General features: G+C 48.2%; 1 protein-coding gene across 1 annotated transcript in view; it reads right to left on the bottom strand.

Annotated features, from left to right (window-relative positions):
• The window catches only part of CDK5 (cyclin dependent kinase 5), a 617240-nt gene that overhangs the window by 446833 nt on the left and 150047 nt on the right, over window positions 1–20360 (bottom strand). The window contains exon 5 of the mRNA XM_086940921.1: window positions 5287–5343. Coding sequence (XP_086797047.1) covers window positions 5287–5343 — 57 coding nt within the window. The remainder of the gene's footprint in view (window positions 1–5286; window positions 5344–20360) is intronic.

The raw sequence follows: 20360 nt of genomic DNA, 5'->3' as shown, positions 1-20360 counted from the left end.
GGAGAGGGAAGAATGCCAACTACTTAAGCCCACGGTCAGAGCCCATTACCTGACCATTACGCGTCTTACTATCCAACCGTACCTTACTATCGTCACTATCCCCTTTCATAGGTGGCTCTTGGTTAAACTTCGGTTTAACCAGATTTATACAGTTTTGTGTGACAGTCACGGTTGGTTTAAGGAGGAGGATGCCCCTGTCTGTAACTGCGATAGTTTTTCTGCTCAAAATAACATGCATTTTATGCTATTTTGTAATTTCTTTATTGAGCCCAGACAGAAATACCTTGTACCATTATTGAAGGAAAAAGCTTTTCTTCAGGCAAAACCTGCTCTCCTGTACCTCCAATTAATGGATTCTACGTTGGCCATGTTTAGCGTGGCCAACTATCTTGTTGCTGCGGTCAGGATCAGGAGGAAAAGACTTAAAGATGTAAATATTAGTGTTTTGTGAAGATAAATGAAATGGATGTTGTTCTCATTTTTAATGTCTATTTTATTGAGTATTTTCTCTTTTATGATGTAATTTTATAATGTATATTAATCAATTATTATTGTTGTTTCCTCATATCATGTATTTTTATGAATTTATCACTGATTGATGCTTCTGTATTTGTTTATGAATTTGTACTGCCCATCTTGTGATGTGATTGTAGAATGCTTTTATGATTTTTAACTAAATCGAATAAAGTGGTTTTGACTTGACTTGACTTGACTAGTGGTATGAAATTTGAACAGAAGTGGCGCCGGCAAAAATGTCTAGGACCCCAAACACAGAAGAAGGAGTCCGTATCCTGCTGTGCCCGGACCCTGCAAATTGCACCACTGGACTTGGTGGACCAGAACTCCTTTTCACAAATATGTGTGGTCCCAGACGCCTTAACTGATAGTACAGATGCTGGGTAGACAGTCACAGACCTGGTGCCACTGATGAGTTTGTAAGAGTAACAGGTTAAGTCTATGCTGGGGACTACAATGGTGGAAGGGACAGTATATCCACCTATTACTTGTAGAGCCCCACAGTAATTGCACTGTGCGATACACTTACTTTTCACTTCATGACTGGTAGAGGCCGAGAGCCTGGACTCCTCTGGATTGCGGAGTACCGTTACTGGTCTTGCGATCTGTAGAGGTCCTGGCGACTCGGGCAGTGTTTATATTTAGGGGAAGAAGGGGAAGGAGATGGGGGCAGGTGTGGTGGCTCTATGGCTGACAGTTGAGTCAGAGAGGGCCATGTACATACTGCCTGAGGGAGGTTTGGGGGGTACACTAATAGCAGTGTTGAGATTTGTTGTTTTATGTGTGTTGGCTAGTGTCACCCAACGGCTGGGCCTGGTCACCTTCACGAGACTCCGATGGTACATATGGGGACTAAATACAAATTTCTAACCTGGAATGTGAGAGGGCTGAATAGACCCAAAAAACGCAGTAGGGTGCATGCGTACCTGCGGAGATGTGGCGGTTGCTATAGCATTTCTCTAGGAGACTTACCTGTGGGGGACTGCATTAAATACCTGAGGAAAAGATGGCAGGGACAGGTATAAGCCACATCCTACTCTGGCTATGCATGCAGGCATTGATATGGGTTGCCCCGGGGGTTCCATTCAAGATGTTGCATGTTCAGGTTGATCCTGATGGGAGCAATGTTATCCTAGTGGGCACACTAGATGAACTTGAGTTATGTCTTATCAATGTTTATGCACATAATGTTGATGACAGTGCTTTTTTTGACACTGTGCTGACAGCCGCAGAGTTACTTGATGGCTGAGGTTATCATGGCGACTTTAACTGTGTTTTGCATGGTTTGCAAGATATATCCCCGCCTGGACGGTGCACTAAACCCAACAAGCCAACTGCGCTTACACGTGTGAAAGTGAGTATGGGGTTGGTTGTTGCATGGCGAGTACAACACCATCAGACATTAGCATACTACTGCTACACTGCATCGGCTGGCACATACAGCTTTTTTAGACAATCAGACGTGAAACCGCATATGGCACACCACTCGCCCTTACTGATCACATACTCCCTGATTCGACTGACACCTAGAATTCAGTTTTGGGGATGCTAGCAGACCAGGTCTTTCAGGGGACACTAACAGACACCATAGCACGCCATTTTGAACACAACTGGATAGTGCAGGGAGCAGAGCAGTGGAGTGGGATGCCATGTAACTGGTACTCCAGAGTGTCTGACTGGCAACGTCCGTAGGGACACAGCAGAAATAGAGAGAGAATTGACACAAAAAGAAGCAGAATTAGAGGCCCAAGAGAGAGCACTGTCTACCAACCCGGAAGCATTGCAGGACTGGGATGGATCGTGACACCAGGTATGAACACTTTGGGATCAACTAGAGAAACATGTGAGGCGTACCAGTCAGAGATTATACATGGAGGGAGACAAGGTGAGGTGACTACTGGCACGGTTGATTAGGACTGAGACCTATGCACAGCCATACTGGATATGAACGACCAAAGGGGAGCATTGTTTCTACCCAACAGGTCATCAGTGGGGTCTTCGTCGATCAGCTGGGGGTGGGGATATACACTGCACACAGATGATTCAGCATGCTCTTACTCCCTGAATATCTGACCAAACAGAAATAACTTAGGGCAGTGGATTCACTCAGTTTTTAATAACAATCGTAAGGTACCATGTTCTGCATGTATAAGATTATAAGCCCATTTTATGATGTTAGTGATAGTTCTGGCATATGAGCTAACTAGAGAGAGCTCAAGATGCAGAGCTTTTCCAGGGAACTGCTTGGTGGACTTTAATCATTTTACGCAGTATTTTCTCTTCTTTCGTTTGTATTTGTTGCCACGGTCTTACTGGAATGTACTCAAAAGCGTACGATAAAATGGGTGGAATTTTGGAAATCAAAACCTGTAAAAGAGGGTAAAAGTCCCTGTGCCCAAAGATGTTGGAGAGCCCGACATGTACGTCTGCTTTATGGCCCAAATGGGGGGGGAATTTTGTAATGTTTGCGTAAATTTGTGCCCTAAATTAGAATATTCTTTAACCACTTCTAGCGGTTTTCCCCCTCAAGTCCAATTAATTTTTTTTTATTTTTTTCTTCCTCTGAACGGAACAATTTTTGTTTTAGTTATATTTGGAACTAGAAAACATTTTCTTCTGTATATCTGGTTAGAACTTTGTAGGCCGAATGGGGTAAGGTCTAAAATAACCACATCACTGGCGTACATCATAATATAGATTTTACACAATGATGTTTTTTGGGGGAAGTTAATGATCTGTGTAAAACAATGCGGGTGAACACTTAAGTATGGAGAGAAAAGGAGGGGAGATAAAAGGCAACCTTGCCTAAGACTGTTCGGTGTAACTTTTGGTCAAGTGAGTCCCTTCTCTCTCCCCATTTGTACTTGACACCAACTTTCTGAGTATAATGATGTAATTATATGAAGAAGATTATTCGAAATTCCAAATTTTTTAAGTTTATTCCAGGGTATAGATCTGTCTACTCTGTCAAATGCGGTTATAAAATCTACAAAGACAGAGTAGACGACCTGCAAATTTGACACAACATATTTATCTATTACTGTTTGTAGCACCGCTATGTTATCGGTGACGGAGTGTTTTTGTTGGAACCCAGCTTGATTTATAGGGACCACTCACTTGAGAATGCCCAGTCTTTCAGATGTTACAGGACGCCTGCCGCGAAGATCTTCCCTGTAGCATCCAACTAGGCAATCTGTGGATAATTGCAGGGAAGCAACTGAGAACCCTTGTTATAGATTAGGATTACGATGCTCCCCAGCAATGATTTTGGGATTTCACTGGTGGCATAGCAGTGAGAGTAGAGGGGAGCTAGGAACTTACTCCATTCTTCTGGGTTGCTTTGAAGTACTTTTATCGGAATCTGATCCGGATCTATTGCAGCAGGAGATCTTGCTTTCTTTATATCATATTATATTTGCCGAGCTGCGGGAGCAAGGTTAGCTTGAATATTTTTCCCCGATTTGCCTATTGCTTGGTTCGAATTTTCTTGCATCAAATTTAATTTGTATAAGTTGTGTAGATATTTTTCCCATTCAGTTGGGGGAACTGGTGAGGCTTGCAGGGATTTCTTTGTACCTGTTTCTTTAGCAATTAAACTCCAGTATGGCAAATTATTTTTTTGTTTGTCTGCATTCTGATTATCAACCCAGTTTTGATTCTGTTGAGCATTTCGATTTTTTTTCCTTTTTCCCTCCGGCAGTGATTCATTATGTTTTTGATTTCTTGGTGTCTCTAAGAAATGTAGAAATTGGAAGGAAATTAGTTTATTTAGTGCAATTTTTCTTTTATCTGGGTTCTTTCTTTTACGATTTCCCGCTTGGGAATTCCGATGTTTTAAAATATCCTGCAGGGATAGCAAGATGGTGCCAGAAAAAGAACCTATGTCATAATCTACTACTTCATTGGGACCATTCACACTTTCTATGCTTTTTACTGCTTTGGCACATTGCTTGTTTACTAGATATGGATGTACTATTTCTCCGGCAGAGTTGTGGAGGTGAGGCTATAGAGTAAACACTAACATCAAGATCACTTGGTAGTGTTGCCCAACTTTCATGAAACAAATAGCTGTTATGCTGGTCATTTTTTGATAGATCTGGGGAAGGTTACAAAATGTAACCTAATGCAAGTATAGTTTCCCATGATAGCTACTCCAAACAGGCTGCTACTGTCAAAGCGTCCAGTCAGAGTGAGCATTGAAAGCAGAGTTGAAATAAGCTTTAGGGAACACAGGAAGCACAAATTGGCAGGTCACAGCTGGCATTTTAAAGGTGGCTTGAAAATAGAAAACATCCCTGTTCGAGGGAACATGCAAAATATAGCTATTAGCTTTCAGAGTAGGTATGGGGCAACAGGTCTGTCAGACTCCAAATGAGGTGATGGGAAGCCTGATAAGAGTAACCTTAAAAGGGGAGTTAGGCAAGTCAAAGCATGCATAGGAAGAGAGACAAGTTGCTCAGTTATCAGGAGATCATGCCTCCCTCTGCTTCTACCACATTCCCGTCACCACCACTTATCCAGAGACCAGTCTCCCAAAGCGGGTGCAGGGCAGCCAGGACACCACTCTTGCAAAAGAGAACCTGAGAAAATAGATTTACTGGGGCAAATGCTTGCATAGTGAAAAGAGAAAGCATGAAAACAGTGTCCCTAGGTAGGTTATGCTCTAACTCAAAGCAACTTGAGAATAAGGGAAAGCATATACAAAATAGGCAAATGATGCTCCTGTAGTGAAACTCAAGTGGAGCATCAAGTTTCATGTCACACACTCACCTTTACTATTTCTGGATCTAGGTCACCATTGCAACTGTCAAAATATTTCTTCAGGTCCTGCAGGAGACATAAGCAAAGACAAATTAGAGGTCCATTGTGGAACAAAATAACTACAGTGCAAAAAAACAATAGAGAAAGAGGTCAGAAAAAAAAGATATTGGTGCAAATCTGTTTATCATCACTAACCCCGAACAAAAGACCTTGACAATAACAGGGTGCATTCACACAAACATCAAACTTGACTTTAGGTGTGAAAGAGTCAACACAATCAATCAAGTTCACCAAGGCTATGAACTACACTAAAGCACAGTCTAACTTAATATATGGTTTATGTGATCTCACAGACACCTACACTCTGAGAAAAAAAAACTATTTCATAAAAGGTCCACAAACGGAACAGTGCCTGGCTCTCCCAGGGCAGGGCTTCTTGCCGGATGGTGACTTGGTTTGTGGATCCACAGAGAAATCATCCATCCACGAAGAGTCAGCTTATGTGGGCAAAGTCGAGGACAGGACATAGACCCACCCAAATCATCATAGCAGGTTGAGTGTGAGGGGTTGGGGCAGTGGATGGACTACTGGCCTTGGGAGCTGTACTGGGGACTATAGTACAGACAATGGGGGAGTTGAAAGCGGCACTAGAAAATTTGGGAGTGTCACTAAGACATTGGTCCCTCTGGCCTTCACTTCATACTCTGAACATTCAGGAAGTTGAAGGAAGGGATGGAGTATAGCACAGAGGCAAAACCTGCAGCCACATCTAAGGAGGATTTAATGGGTATGGGTTCATGTAGTAAAACAGGTTCTTTTTGTCATGGTCACCCCCACTTTTTGCCACTGGAACTGAAGTTTTTAGACTGATGTGCACTGAATTCCTGTGATCTAGAACCCGAGTGCTAGTGCTCTTTCCCTTAAAACACGGTAAAATGGACTAACTGTAACCCAATTGGCACACACTTTAGCACCCCTGTAAATCCCTAGTAAGTGGTACCCCTGATACCTAGGGCATGGGTACTGAACGGGGTTAACTCGGTCTGCAGTATGTATTACGCCAACCTACGGGACCCCCATACAAACTACACACTGCCATTGCAGGCTGTGTAATGAATGGTTGGTGGTATTGCACTCCAATGTTCCAATTAGAAATCACTTGAACGGTATGTGTGCTGCCCTAGATTGGTGCCTGCTGAACACCCATGAACTATGTATATGGCCTAAGATCGCGAGATCATAAGGACTCTAGTGCGCACCAACTGTAATAAATATCTCAAATTATATGCAAACCTTGAGTGAAAACACGACATGCCACACTCACTGTGTGCCATGCCAAAGTCACTGCATATAATATATGTAAGTCACCCCTCCAGCATGCCTTGTAGCCCTACGGCAGGGTGCATTATATTGAATCTACCAATGACCCTGTGCGGTCTAGTTCAATTACCAGACGGTACAAGTGAACAGGGAAGCCATCTTGAGTATATGTATTGGGCAATGGTCATTACGAATTCCCCAGCGACATGATGGCTTTACTGGAATCTATGGTGTTTGGAATCAAACGCCTTGTTTTAATAAATCTGTACTGTTACCAGTACTAGATTTATTAAAACATGCAACCAGGGGGGCACCTTAGAGGTGACACCTAAAAAACCTACGTTTTTGACCCATTGCAGGTGAGAGCCCACGATCTCTGAGGCCAGAAACACCTCCTCCAGCAGGATGGCTAGACTGTAGAGACCAAGTGATTTGGCTGATTCCCGATGGAGCTACCATATAGCTAAAGAGGAGATGGGTTGTGGACTCCCCCCCTGCCATCACATACCCAGCCGGACCTTGGGCAGATATTCCCCTAGTCTCCTCATCCTATCTTCCTCCTACCCCTTTACCCTATTCCCTTACCCTTCCTTGAGCCATTCACCTTGTCCCCTACGTTCTTTAAATGCTTTTGATACTTATGTATTTTTTTTTTTCAAAATTATTTTTATTGATTTCAAAAACAGAGAAAAAAACAATCAAACATAGCGACAAAGATCAAAGGCTCCCATAGGGGGGACTCCAGGAATGCCCACCCACCAAAGCACTGGAATGCAAGAAGGATAATCCGCACAGTTACTGCCAAGTCAGTGTCCATTCGCAATAGTGGCATATATCAGATCTCCATCAGATGCAGTAAGCGATAGGCCAAGCCTCCACCTAGGAACATCTCAGCGCCGGAGTCCTCTATAATCCAGTACCAAGCGCCGGAAGTCGCGTAAACAAGTAAAATCAACAGTCCCGAACCCAAACCCCCCCCACCCCCCACCACCCCCAACCCGTGGTGGCAGCTCATTACTCATTCATACCTGGAAGCATACATACCCTTCAATCAAATCTGAAACAGGTGTAGTGCTCGCAATGCTGACGGGCATACTGCTGATGGAAGACCCCGAGATAGAAACCTGACCAAGGGGCCCCATGTAAACATGAAATTCTTAAAATTGCCCAGAAAGATATCGGACACCCTTTCCAAACTCAGTAGTCGCCACAACCGCGCATGCCACAGTGAGGTCGCCGGCGCCGTCGGCTTCTTCCACGCCGCCGCCAGTGTCAATTTAGCCGCACCCAGGCACAACCATATAATCCGTTTGTCAGCTCTAGTCTGGTGCGTCAGCATCGGATCACGAAGCCCCAGCAGGACATAGTCCATGGACTCCGGGATCGGATATCCAATCGCCTCTTTAATGTGAGCTAGTATCTCTGACCAGAAAAGCTTGATGATTGGGCAATCCCACCATATGTGGTGGAAATCTCCCAGCAAGCCGCACCCCCTCCAGCACCTGTCAGAGGTCGACGGGAAAATGCGGTGCAGCTTGGACGGGTAAAGGTACCAGTCATACATAAGTTTCTAATGAGCCTCCCTAAGGCCAATCGAGTGGTTGTGGGCCTTGATATCTCTCCATAACCCCTCCCACTCGGCTTTCGAGATGTCCCGCTCAAGACAATTCTCCCAGTGCTCCATAGAGCGGGGTCTTGGGAATATCACTGTGTCCAGGAGCAGTCTATATATGAAGGAGATCGTCCCCTTCATACAGGAAGTGCGGATGATAAACGCCTCGAAGGACGTCAGCTGTCTCGTGCCCGCATCTCTCACTTCGGGTGAAGTAGCCCAGTGTAGGAGCTGAGTATGATGGAACCGTTCAGTGGGCGGGACCCCGTAGTCCCTCATGCAGTTGTGGAAGGTAAGGGGGTCCGCCCCATGGAACAGGTGAGTAAGCGCCCTGCAGTCCCCCTCACTCCACTGCGTAAACGGACCATCTCGTTCTGCCGGCGGAAAGGACGGATTCCTATGGATAGGGGTAAATGGTGACGGAAAGGTGGTCCAACGATCATCCCCAGTGACCGTGTCCCACACTTTCAGGACAGTACTAGTAGGAGTGCATATATAGGCATTCTTGGGTCGGTCCACCTTAGGTTTCCAGGCCAAATCCCAGATGGATCTCCCAGCTACACTACGTTCCATATGTAGCCAATGCTTCTCCGAAAGGGGTTGTGACCATTCCACCAGCACTCTTAATTGCGCCGCCTTGTAGTATAACAGCATGTCGGGGAACCCCACCCCCCCCCCCTCCCCCCGTGGCCGACGAAGTACTGCAAATGGAAGCCGAGCCCGGCCCCCCTGCCACACACATTTCAGCATCAGGGTCTTCAAGCGCCGGAAGAAGTCCAATTCCATAGGAATGGGAAGAGCCTGGAAAAGGTACAAAAATTTGGGCAGCAGCACCATCTTGATCGCATGAATGCGACCAAGCCAAGAAATGACTTTGGTTTCCACTTCTCTAGTTCCCCACGGATCGCCGCTAATGCTGGGGGGAAGTTAGCTGCAAACAACCCACCCAGGGTGGGGGTTAAATTAATTCCCAGGTAGAGCAAGGATGAGGATGACCACGAAAGAGGCGTAAGGGTTCGCACATGTTCTACTACGTCAGGGGGCAGTGTCAAATTCAAGATGTACGATTTATCCATGTTAACTTTAAAACCTGCTACCTTCTCAAACTCAGAAAGAACCTCATGTACATGAGGCAGCGAGCGAGTCGGATCTCCTAATGATAAGAGAACATCATCCGCGAACAGAGAAATCTTATGCTGTTCGCCAGTGAAGGGAATGCCCGTAATCTGTTCCCTTTCCCTAATCGCAAGCGCCAGCGGCTCTATATTGAGCGCGAAGAGGAGCGGGGAAAGCGGGCACCCCTGCCGCGTACCGCGGGAATGGGGGAAGCAGGCAGACCGATGTCCGTTAACCAATACCCTAAATTCAGGCCGGTCATTATTAGCCCGAATCATTCGCACAAAGTGGGGGGAGAACCCAAAGGCTTCCAGTGTTAAATTTGAAAACCCCCAGTCAACACGATCAAATGCCTTCTCCGCGTCCAGACCCACCAATACGGCAGGTAAGCGAAATCGGTCGGCCTTTTCGATCAAATGCGCCACTCGCCGCAGATTGTCATGGGTTTGTCGCCCTTTTATAAATCCAGACTGGTCTGGGTGAATAATGGCCGGCATCAGATCATGAAGCCGCTTTGCAAGAATCCAGGAGTACAGTTTGGCGTCCAGGTTAAGGAGCGCTATCGGACGGTAGGAGGCGCATTGGGTGGGGTCTTTCCCTGGTTTGGGGAGAATGGTGACTAAAGCTTCTGCCATCGATCCCGAGGTCCGCCCCTCTGTAGCCATGGAGTTGAAGAGGGTAACTAAAAAGTCGCATAGTTCTCCCGCGAACGTCTTATAAAACGAGGCCGTGTACCCGTCAGGCCCAGGAGCCTTGTGTAGCTTAAGAGCTTTTATAGCGTCCATCACTTCCTCCCTCGAAATAGGGGCCGAAAGGAGCTCATTCCACTCCCTGGAGACTTGGGGTATAGGGAGGCTAGCTAGGAAGGCGGATTGAGCTGCCCGATCCAGGTCCTCCCCTCTATATAGAGCCGCGTAGAAACAGCTAAAGATAGCAGCCTTGTCCCCATCCCTGTGTTGGTCCCGTCCTGTCTCATCTTGAATCCCTCCTATATATTCCCGCTCCCGTTTATCTCGAAGCTGCCTCGCCAGGTGCCTCCCCACCGTGTTCCCCATCGAGTAGGAAGTCCGTCGCACCCGCAGGAGTGTAAATTCGGCCCTGTTATTATAGTGAGCCCGGAGCTTCCCCCTGACCGCAGTCAACGGCCGTAGGGTCCCCCGAGATGGATTGGTTTTATGTGCCTGTTCCAGCGCCGCTAATTCGGATTCAAGAGCTTCACGCTCCTTCCTCCTTTGCCTATTAAGATTAGCATTGAGGCTAAGGCAGGTGCCCCGCAGAGAGGCCTTGCATGCATCCCAAATAGTATATACCGAGGTATCCGAAGGCGGGTTAAGCTCTAGGAAATCCCGAATGGCCCCTCTCAGCTCCTTACATGCAACGTCATCCCGAGTCAATGCCTCGGGGAAATACCATTTCCTCCATCCGCCCCCCCCCCTCATTGACCACTGCAACCCGAGCACAACCAAGCTGTGGTCCGACACTGAGAGTGGGAATATGCTGGACATCTGGACGTCCCCCCTCAATGCTTGGCTTATGAAGATATGATCAATTTGAGAATAAGACAAATGTACATGGGAAAAATAGGTGTAGTCCCTAGATTGGGGGTAAAGGAAGCGCCAACTATCAACCAACCCCAGGTCCCCCACCCGCCTCTGCGTCTCAGCGGTAAAAACTCCCGCCCCTGATCTCTGTGTGCATGAGCTATCCAGGACTTTATCCCACACCATATTGAAGTCCCCCAACAAGAACAACTGGCCTTCCACGAACTCCCCCACTCTATCCATCAAAGACTGCAAAAAGCCATTCTGCGAGGCATTAGGCCCATACATCACCACAAATGTGCACATACGTCCATACAGCAACCCCTTCACCATTAGCCACCTTCCCTCCTTATCCCCGCTCACCCCCCCGGTTGGAAGTGGAGGGATGCTCGAAACATTAGGGCAACCCCCCTGTGCTTAGTGGATGCAGATGCCCTGTATATAAGTGGAAAGTGCCGATGGCGGAGCCTAAGCTCATCCTTCCTGGCTAAGTGAGTTTCTTGAAGCCCAACCAAATCCAGGTGGTGGTCTGTCAGGTACTTCCACACCTTCTGCCGCTTCTGGGGGGAGTTGAGTCCCTTCACGTTCCAGGTGCCTATACTAATAGTCATAATAAATCAAGGTGCGCCCCTGCGCCATGTCACATACAGCTGAGGAAGAGTACGACACCCTTCTCCATCCCTCTATCAACTCCTTGTCCGTCCCCAACCACCCCGCGTACCCTTCTCCCCCCCACCAACCCGCCCTCCAGTGTGAAATGCAAATCAAGTATGGCTCCCAAAAGCTGAAGATCAGAAAAGAGTTGTAAAACACACATCCACTCCCATGCACATCACCCCACCCACACAGCCAACAGCCGCCACCACTGGCCCCCCATCCCCCCCATGCCCCTGCCCCCCAAACGGACACCCCCCCCCCCAAGAACACAGAACAACAAAATGCAACTCAAGGCACTGAACCTGAACCTCGCAGTCGTCAGTTCCAGCAGGTCACGGTTCGGAAGTCCCCTACTGGTCTGGAATCGGGGCAGGGGTGTCAACCTGGTGACCCCCAGGTCCAAGGTCCGGGGTGTCTTCTCCAAAAGTACCATTATACCCCGGGGACCTCAGGCCAAGAGCCCCTCCGACGCCATTCAATGAAGCCGGGGTCATGCTGCTCCAGAACTCGTCTGGGAATCCGCCATGGTGGCGGAGGCCACCGATGCCACTGCGGACCCTCTCTCCTGCTTACTAGTCGCAGGGTCCGGTTGTCGCCGCTCCGGGGATGGGCCCACCCTGTGCCAGGAGGAAGAGCGACGCCGCCTCCGGAATGGCGAGCCATGTGCCTCCTGAGAGGGATCCGTTTCCTCGATGCCCAGGAGATCCTTTGCCTCCCGCAGGGAATTGATCTGCCTCAGCCTATTCTCCCAGCGAAAGAAAATCCGGAAAGGATGGCCCCATGAGTAGGAGACCCCGCGCTCCCGGAGGAAGGCGGTCACAGGCCGGAAGTCCCTTCGCTTCTGCAAGGTTGTCGCCGCCAGGTCCTGGTAAAGCTGGGGGCGATGGCCTCTAAATTGCAACGAGGTGATGGTCCTAGCTTTCCTCAATATCCTTTCCTTCACCTGAAAGTCATGCACACAGACTAGGATATCTGGCGGTGGGCCCCCGCCCCTTCTGGGCAGCCCCACTCTATGCACTCTGTCCATCTGGATGTCACGCACCTCTTCATCCTCTAGGATCTGGAGAAACAAGGCTTGAACGTATCCACGCAGGTCCCCCGCTTCACCGTCCCATGGCACCGCCTTGATACGAATGTTGTTTCTCCTGGAGCGGTTCTCCAAGTCCTCTGCGTGGGTCTGCAAATCCAGATTCTGCTCCGTGAGACGTATGATGTCCTGTTGGAGCTGGTGCACATCATTTGCCATGCTAAGGTCATGGTCCTCCACCGTCGCCACCCTCTCGCCAATCCCATCCACGTCCCTCCGCACCTCCCGGAGGTCCGAGGCCAACTGCGTACGGAGTTCGGTGATGTCCTCCTTAATAGTAGCGAAGAGCTCCTTCATGAACGCTTTAGTCGCTGGCGCCTCGTCGTCTGATTGTTTTGAGGAACCGCTAGCTCCCGGCGACGCCGGCTGCTGCGATGACTTGGATGCCCCCTCCTTCATCATTTCCCCCGCCCTGCGCTGCGAATTGGACATGGCCGTGAGCGGCCGCTGCACTCCTACCACTAGTCTCCAGTTAGCCGCAGCCGGGAGGATAAGTCTCAGGTCAGCGACCTTCCATTTCGGGACGTCCCGTCAGCAGTGCTGCCTCACCTTCCCCAGTGTGTCCGCTAATCTGCCAGTGCCGCGAGCACCCGGGGTTCCTTCCAATCCAAGAGGTAGATAGCTGGTGGCAAGGCCCTCACCCCGGAGTTGGCGCCCAGTCACAGAGCGCGCGTGACCCCTCCACAGCTAGCGCCCTCGCCAAAAGCCAGGTCTAGGGACAATTAGAACTGGGCCTCCAAAGGCCGCAATGCAAGGCCCCTCCAAAATGGCGTCTCGTGTGCAGTCGCAAGAGGAGTCTGCCACTCGGGCGGGTGGTTGCCTCGGCTCCCCTCAATCCGGTCCCCGTGCTCTCCAGCTGCGGTCCCTCCGCCACTGCTGCCTGCCAATGCACAGGCCAAGGGGTGCTCCCACGCTGCTGAGACCTCCTGGGCCCAGCCGGTTAGGCCCCCTCAGATCCGAGGCCAGGACCTTCCACAGGGCGTACTAGCAGGACCAGTGTCCCTCTAAGTCACCAAAAGCACTGCCTCCACGGTGGCCTGATCGCTAGCCGAAGCTGTTCACCCCGCGCTCCACGTATGCGAGTACCGCTCCTCGCACGGTCCACCTGGCGTAAGCTCCCCGTCAGGCCCAGCCCACTGAAGCACCGCGACCCGGCTACCACTGCAGGTATGGCGGCCCATTCCCTGTTCCGCCTCGCTCTCAGCTCCTCCGTGGACCAGGCAAGCCGATCCGCTCCTCCGGAGACGACGGGGGCACTCCGTACCCTCCCCCGCTGGCAGTCGCTGCTCAGGCCGGGCCGGCCCTGGGTCCCGGAATGCCGCCGCCACACAGGTCTCAGCCAGACTCCTCTCTGCCGATCTCCGGCGGCTCCCAGCCCCCCGCAGGCACAGCCGAGCCTTCCGCCGGGCCGCCTCTGATGTCTGCCTCACCGCCGGCCAGACTAGGTCTCCGCTCACCCAATACAACGCGGGATCACCAGCGCCCGGAGTCTCCGCCTGGGCCGGATCCGCCCAGTCCCTCGTCGGTCTCTTAAGCACTTAAGGCCGCCGCCTCACAGGCCGCAACCCGCCTTCTCTCCGCCGGCCACAGGAGGCTCCGACTCTCTCAGCTGATGGTACCGGAGCACGCCTCCATGGATCGGCAGCCCCCACCGATCGTGTGGCGCCGGTCAGCACGCCTTGGGACCCCGCTATATGCTGCTATGTAGGTCCGGCGTCGGAGAGGCTCGAGGAAGCGTCCTACTCCGACGCCATCTTGGCCACGCCCCCGATACTTATGTATTTTTTAACTGATGTAAATTGCGACATTATTGTTCCTCATGTAAAGCGCTCTGCTTTCCTTGGGTCTAGCCAGCGCTATAAAATAACTCCTTCATTTAAATTTGTTCCCATTTAGTACTCTTTCTCTCTTTGTCTACTTCCCTAGCTCCTATCCCCTCTCCCCTGAATCTCTCACTTTGCCTTTAGTCTACCAAGCCCCCTGTCCTTTGTGCCTTTTTCCCCTTGTTGGGGAAAGATCCAATATTTATACTCTGGAGTCTCAGCAAACCAGCTGAGAGAGTCAACTGCGCCAAGGGAGCCACTCACAGCTGAGGTATGGTATGGCACCCCTTGCCAAAGCACTCCCTCTCCCCTTTTTGGGGAAGAATCCAGTATGTAGGCCTTGGAATCTCAGAGACCCCTCTGAGAGAGTCCACTGCGTAAAGGGAACATCCCACAACAGAGATAGAGAAGTGATACCACTTCCCCTGGGATTACAGCCTACTTGACTTTGGACGTTGCTTTGACTCGTCTACCGGTTTGTGTCCCCGTCGACCTTTCCCTCCTCTTTCCATGCTGTGTCCGTCACCCTCCTCTTCTCTTTCCCCCCTCATTACCCCTCACCTAAATCTTTCCCCTTGCCTGCTTTTCCGCTTATGTATTTGTGCTTATTGTTTTATCTCGACCTTACAAGTAACTATGTTGCCATGCTCTAATAACTGTATAACCTTTGTAACAATGTAACCTGTAACTACGATCTGATGCTCATGTAAAGCCCTCTGATACCTCAGGGTCTAGCCAGTGCTATATAAAACTATAAAATAAATAAATAAAATCAAGGCCAGGGGCTTCAAAGCCCCTGTTGCTTATGATATGCAAACCCGGCTTTCCCTAAGACCCGAGGCCAATTTGCCACCAAGACAGGCAGGAAATAAGTTATGCAAGTAGGCATGATGCACACCCCTAAAGTGAGCTATCTGATGTGCCCCACAAAAGAAGGGTTCCACCATCTTGTTTTTGGTGGAATTAGGAATTCTGGGACAGGGCTATACCCACTCCCCACAGAAAGAGGGTGTAGTGACCCCAAGGGTACGTAGCCCATTCGATACCACCCTTCACTCCCCTTAACAACCCTACATTTTGTATTTAGGTAGCCCCCTGACACCAGGATCTCAGATTTGTCTGTCTGAAAGGAGGAGGACACAGAAAAGACGAAGACGCAAGAACTATATATTAGCTGGGACTTTGGTGCCAAACCCTGCCTACCTGCTCCTGTCTCGACAATTGCAAAGACCCGACTAGTCCTGCAGCTGTACATCCTCCCACAGGCTTGGAGGGCTGCCAGAACTTCGTCGACCTAAAAGGTGAGCATCCAACAAGAGCTGAGTCCCTTTGGGTTCTGCCGGACTAGTTCCCCAGTCTCCACTTGCAGCAGTTTTTGTGTTACTGGTTTCCTCCACTGACTTCAGTGGTAGCGTTCGAGGCTACCTCTGCCCCTAGACACACCAGGGCAGGTAAACAAACTGCTGGTGGATCGAAGGACCTTGGCCCCTACCTACTTTGAGGCAAGAAGAGCAACCTTGTAACTCGATTCAGGCATACCTATGCAGTGTATGTTTCTACCCTAGGATAACATTGCCGCACTCGAGGCTCATGCCTTAAATCTGTCAGCTGTCATTTTTTTGCTGTTTGATAATGTCTAAAGTAGTTAAATGATTCTGATGAACTTGGTGTCTAAATTATTATTAAAAAATCAAGGTTATTTTTCTAAATGGGTCTCTAGTTTCTTCTTGAGTGTGTGTCCCATTTATTGACTGTATGTACAACAAATGCTTAACACTATCCTCTGATAAGCCTAAACTGCTCGCCCACACTAACACAACGAAAGCATTTGAGATTATTAATTTAAGCCCTGTAAACCAATAAGGGCCGTCTGAACTTCCAAATTGAGTACCTCATTTTGGTACACTAAATAAAAAGCCAGCTTCCGACACTGGCGGATCTGCGGTGGGGTACAAGACTTTGCATTTGCGGATATCACTTGGTCAATAGGTGATTCCACGAAGATACCCACAACTGACTTTAGTCAAAATTTATTTTTGCTAAATATTCGATTTTCTATTTTTTTCTAATCTAAACTGTTAGGGCCTTGTGTTAAGTCCCCCAGTCCTTTTGGAAATTGTAAAAAGGGTCCTTGTTGGGCCTTAAAGCCTATTTAGGATTTGTTGTTGATTTTCTAAAAAGGTCCCACCTGCACTAACCATGACTAGCAGGGAGGAGAGAGTCAAGGGGCTCAACCTGACACCTTATCTACAACTTACTGTGAAGCAGTTAAAGGCTCTCTGTAAAGCTTGTGAAATTAATCCTGGGTCTTCGCCAACCAAGGTACAGCTCCAGGAGTTGCTTGCTGAGTTTGATGCAGCCCAGGCCAGAGCAGAGAATCCTGACATTCCTGAAGAGGAAGTAATCAGTAAAGATGATTCTGTAATCAGCATTCATGGGGAGGATTCCCCTATCAATAGTACATGTGATTAGGAGATCCCTCACCTCCATCATAATACTGTACCTAGAGGGTCACTTCTAGCCGAATACTGTGCCTGGGAGTAGTTCAGGCGACTCAAGACAGGAAAAAGAGCTGGATGAAGAGGACTTAGACCTTGTGAGACTGTCAAAGGACAGCCCTTGAGGCAAAATCCTGGCCATAGAGTGAACAGGATGAGACTGGTTTGGGAAGCACACGTGGTGGCTGAAATGAAGTAAATAGGGAGAGAGAGGAAACCTTTGATCCCAAAATCACCAAAGGGGTTGTGCTTAAACCTGTTTGGTATCTTTTAGGAGAGTTTCAGATATAAGCGCTTTGGAGATGGCTGCTAGAAGTTTTCAGCCAGAGGGTGTGTGTTTTGAGCTATGAAATCGCACCAAAACTATGTCTATAACGACTAGGATGGAGAGTGATGATTTGCTTTGGTATGATGTCTGAAACAATATGAGGAAAGGATGGTGGGGTTCAGAGAGCAAGGATGTTCAAAGTGGCATCTGCACCCACATTGACAAGGTGGGTGAAAGAAGTAATGGATGTGAGTGTTTTGGGGCTCATTCGGCAAGGGGGACAATGTCAGGTAAAGGTTATGTAATAAGCGGAAGTCTAAGTTCTATTATGAAGGCAGCTGATTGGTCGAGTGAATCAACGTTTAAGAGTTTTTAATTTAAACCTGTGGAAAATGCTGTACAAAGAGTTACAGATGAGCTGTGAAGATGCATACTATTAGCCTTTGTGCCTTACAAGATAATGCAGATTTTCCACAGTTTTAATGGGAAGAAAATCTTGATTTTATTAAAGACACAGAGGCTAATATTATCTCTCCAGTTGAGTACCCAACCCGTTTAATGTGTTTGGTTTATGTTGTTTTTCCAAGACAGAACTGAGGAGAAAACAGTGGAGAAGATTTTTGGTAACAAGATTTACATGCGTGGATTACAATGGATGAAGTTTGTGTTTTTTCAGGGTTTTTTTTACTCTTATTGCTTTCGCAGCAAGAAAAGGAAGATGGCTGCGTTTTCTATGCTATTATGCGTAGTCTAAAGAGTTCTAGAATTTTAAGGATTGTGAGAAAGTGCCTCTTTTGAAATGGTTAGCCCCCACTTTTTGCCTACTTTTGAAGTGGTTTCAATTGTAGTGCACAGGGTCCCTGCCAACCAGGTCACCTGTGTCAGTGCTTCTTCACTAAAATATATCATGGCATGTGTGACGGGGCGGCTGGTCGGCAGGGTGTGAATACTGAGGACTCTGTTGTACATGATTGGTGGTCAGCTGTACCTCTCTCACCTTTCTCCCTCCAGCAGCAGGAACCGTTACCTGGCGAGGACTGGAACCGCCATAACTCTGTGAGTCCCTGGGACTGCGAGCCGGACATTGGACAACGTTTCTTTCAGTCCAGTTGCTTGGATGACGAGACTCCGCCCACTTCGGACGTAGCGACGTTAAAATAAGGCGGATCCCGGAAGACGCCGGAATACTTTCCCCCGGAGGACGAGACTGGCGTGGAGTGGAGACCGAGCACGGAGGAGAACGCAAGTGGACGAATTGAAGACGACAAGCCAGGAGGCCAACGATCCTGCGAAGCGCCCCGCCACGTTCCCGCGGGAGGAGCGTGGCTTTCCAAGGTACGGGGCAAAGTTGCGGGGTGGGCAGGTTGGAGTGGTAAGACCACTGAGTACACCGCCTAGTCGTGTCCCTGCACCCTTCCCTCACGTGCACTCCGACTACTCGTTTGTTAACAACTTGCACCTGGTTTCCCTCACTCCCGGTCCCTGTGTGGAGCGTTTTCGAGCGTCTCCCTAATATCGTCTCTCTGTTTCCTTCCTTTTGGGTGGCACTCTCCTGGACTTCGCCTGGAGACTGAAGCCGACGTTTCCACTCTGGCTGCAACACCACCCGGACGACGTCGGAACACCCTGGAACTGCCTGTTTTCCCTCGAGGCGTCAGAACGGAGCCCGACGAATTTGCACAAATAAGACTCACTTCTCGTAGAAAGAAATCATACTTGAAAATAAAACCCTCTCTAAAAGCTCTATTCAAGCCTTCTGATTCCGTTACTGAACCAGCAAACCCCACCCCAGTACAGCATGACAATAATGTTATTTGGCAAAAAAATACATAGTAAAATCACAATAACACAATTCAACTTGAGAATACAGATACAATAATTAAAGCCGAGAGATTTTAAAAAGAAGAAATCCCGTATAAATATAAATTAAAATCATCCATTGGTTTCTATCTCATTGATTAGTTAGCTCAAGTTTCAAGCCAATACACTAAGTTAAATAGAATGCAAAAACAGCTAAAAAGTTGACTTTAAGAACTTGATACAACCCCATCAGAAAATGAATTTTAAGTGGCCTATATTCTGGGAGCCGGGGATGGCAAGACTTGAACATGCTGCTGCCTAATTTTCAATATTGCCAGCAAAAACAAAGGGACACTGCATAAACCGTTAAATAACTTACATCATACTTCTATATTCGGAGTGTATGCACTCTAATACCCATTCCGTGGCAAATTGGGTGAGCCGCTTCTTTCTAGATAGTAAATATGTGGGGCCGAAGAAAAATATGTGCTCTATTGTGTCCTTCTCTGCTCCACAAGTGGGGCAGTAACATCCCTTTTGGTCTTTTTTTTAAGAACATTTATGAGTGTGAGAGAATATTTGCTGGGTGACATACCTAAACTGAAAATACAGCATGCAAGCCAAAGGGGGCATGATGGCGTCAAGAAATTCTTCTTGACTATAGGATACTTTAACTTGAAGAAACTGATCCGTCATAGTACCTAGATTGAATTTGTCAAGATCTGACCCATTTTACTCCAACGATAACTTCCTTTCAAAGTGGATATACTAATAACTGGAAATCTCACAAACTTCTCACATATCTATGCACACGATCTTGTCCAGGGTGTCTCTCACATATTTAAGCCAGGCAATCTCACACAAACCTACTATCCCCAGAACATCTCTGAGACCATCCTTGTGTGATGAAAGTGCAGGGTGGCCCAGCTCCATCACCAATATAAAATCGGCATTAGACCCATTTTTTCTGTAATAGGCCAAAGGCCTAAATCAAATCTCATGGGCACAAGTGTAGTGCAACTAGGGAGGCCTAATAATTGGCATATAAAACAGTTTTCTGCCACCTGTAGGCTTGAGGTATATTTTTATGACCTTAAAGTTCCGAGCCATATTTCGCAACGCCCAGTGCCTGCACCTTATAGATTTGCAAAACTGGCCAAATTGAACAGTATACCGATTATTTATGGACTCTTAGAAATGCCCCGTTATGCTGCATGAGTGTGGGTCTCCTGTTATCTTTGTGCTTGTGCCAATCTTTGCCTTCACTAAGGGCAACCCCAAATAATCAAACACATTAATGCTCTCTAAAGAAACATCTAATAGTTTAGGGTTTACTCGCAAAGAATGGCGTGGATTGAAGA

This window comes from Lissotriton vulgaris, chromosome 10, assembly GCF_964263255.1.
Source record: "Lissotriton vulgaris chromosome 10, aLisVul1.2, whole genome shotgun sequence".
NCBI classification, from domain to species: Eukaryota; Metazoa; Chordata; class Amphibia; order Caudata; family Salamandridae; genus Lissotriton; species Lissotriton vulgaris.
This window is presented reverse-complemented; position numbering and strand designations above follow the sequence as displayed.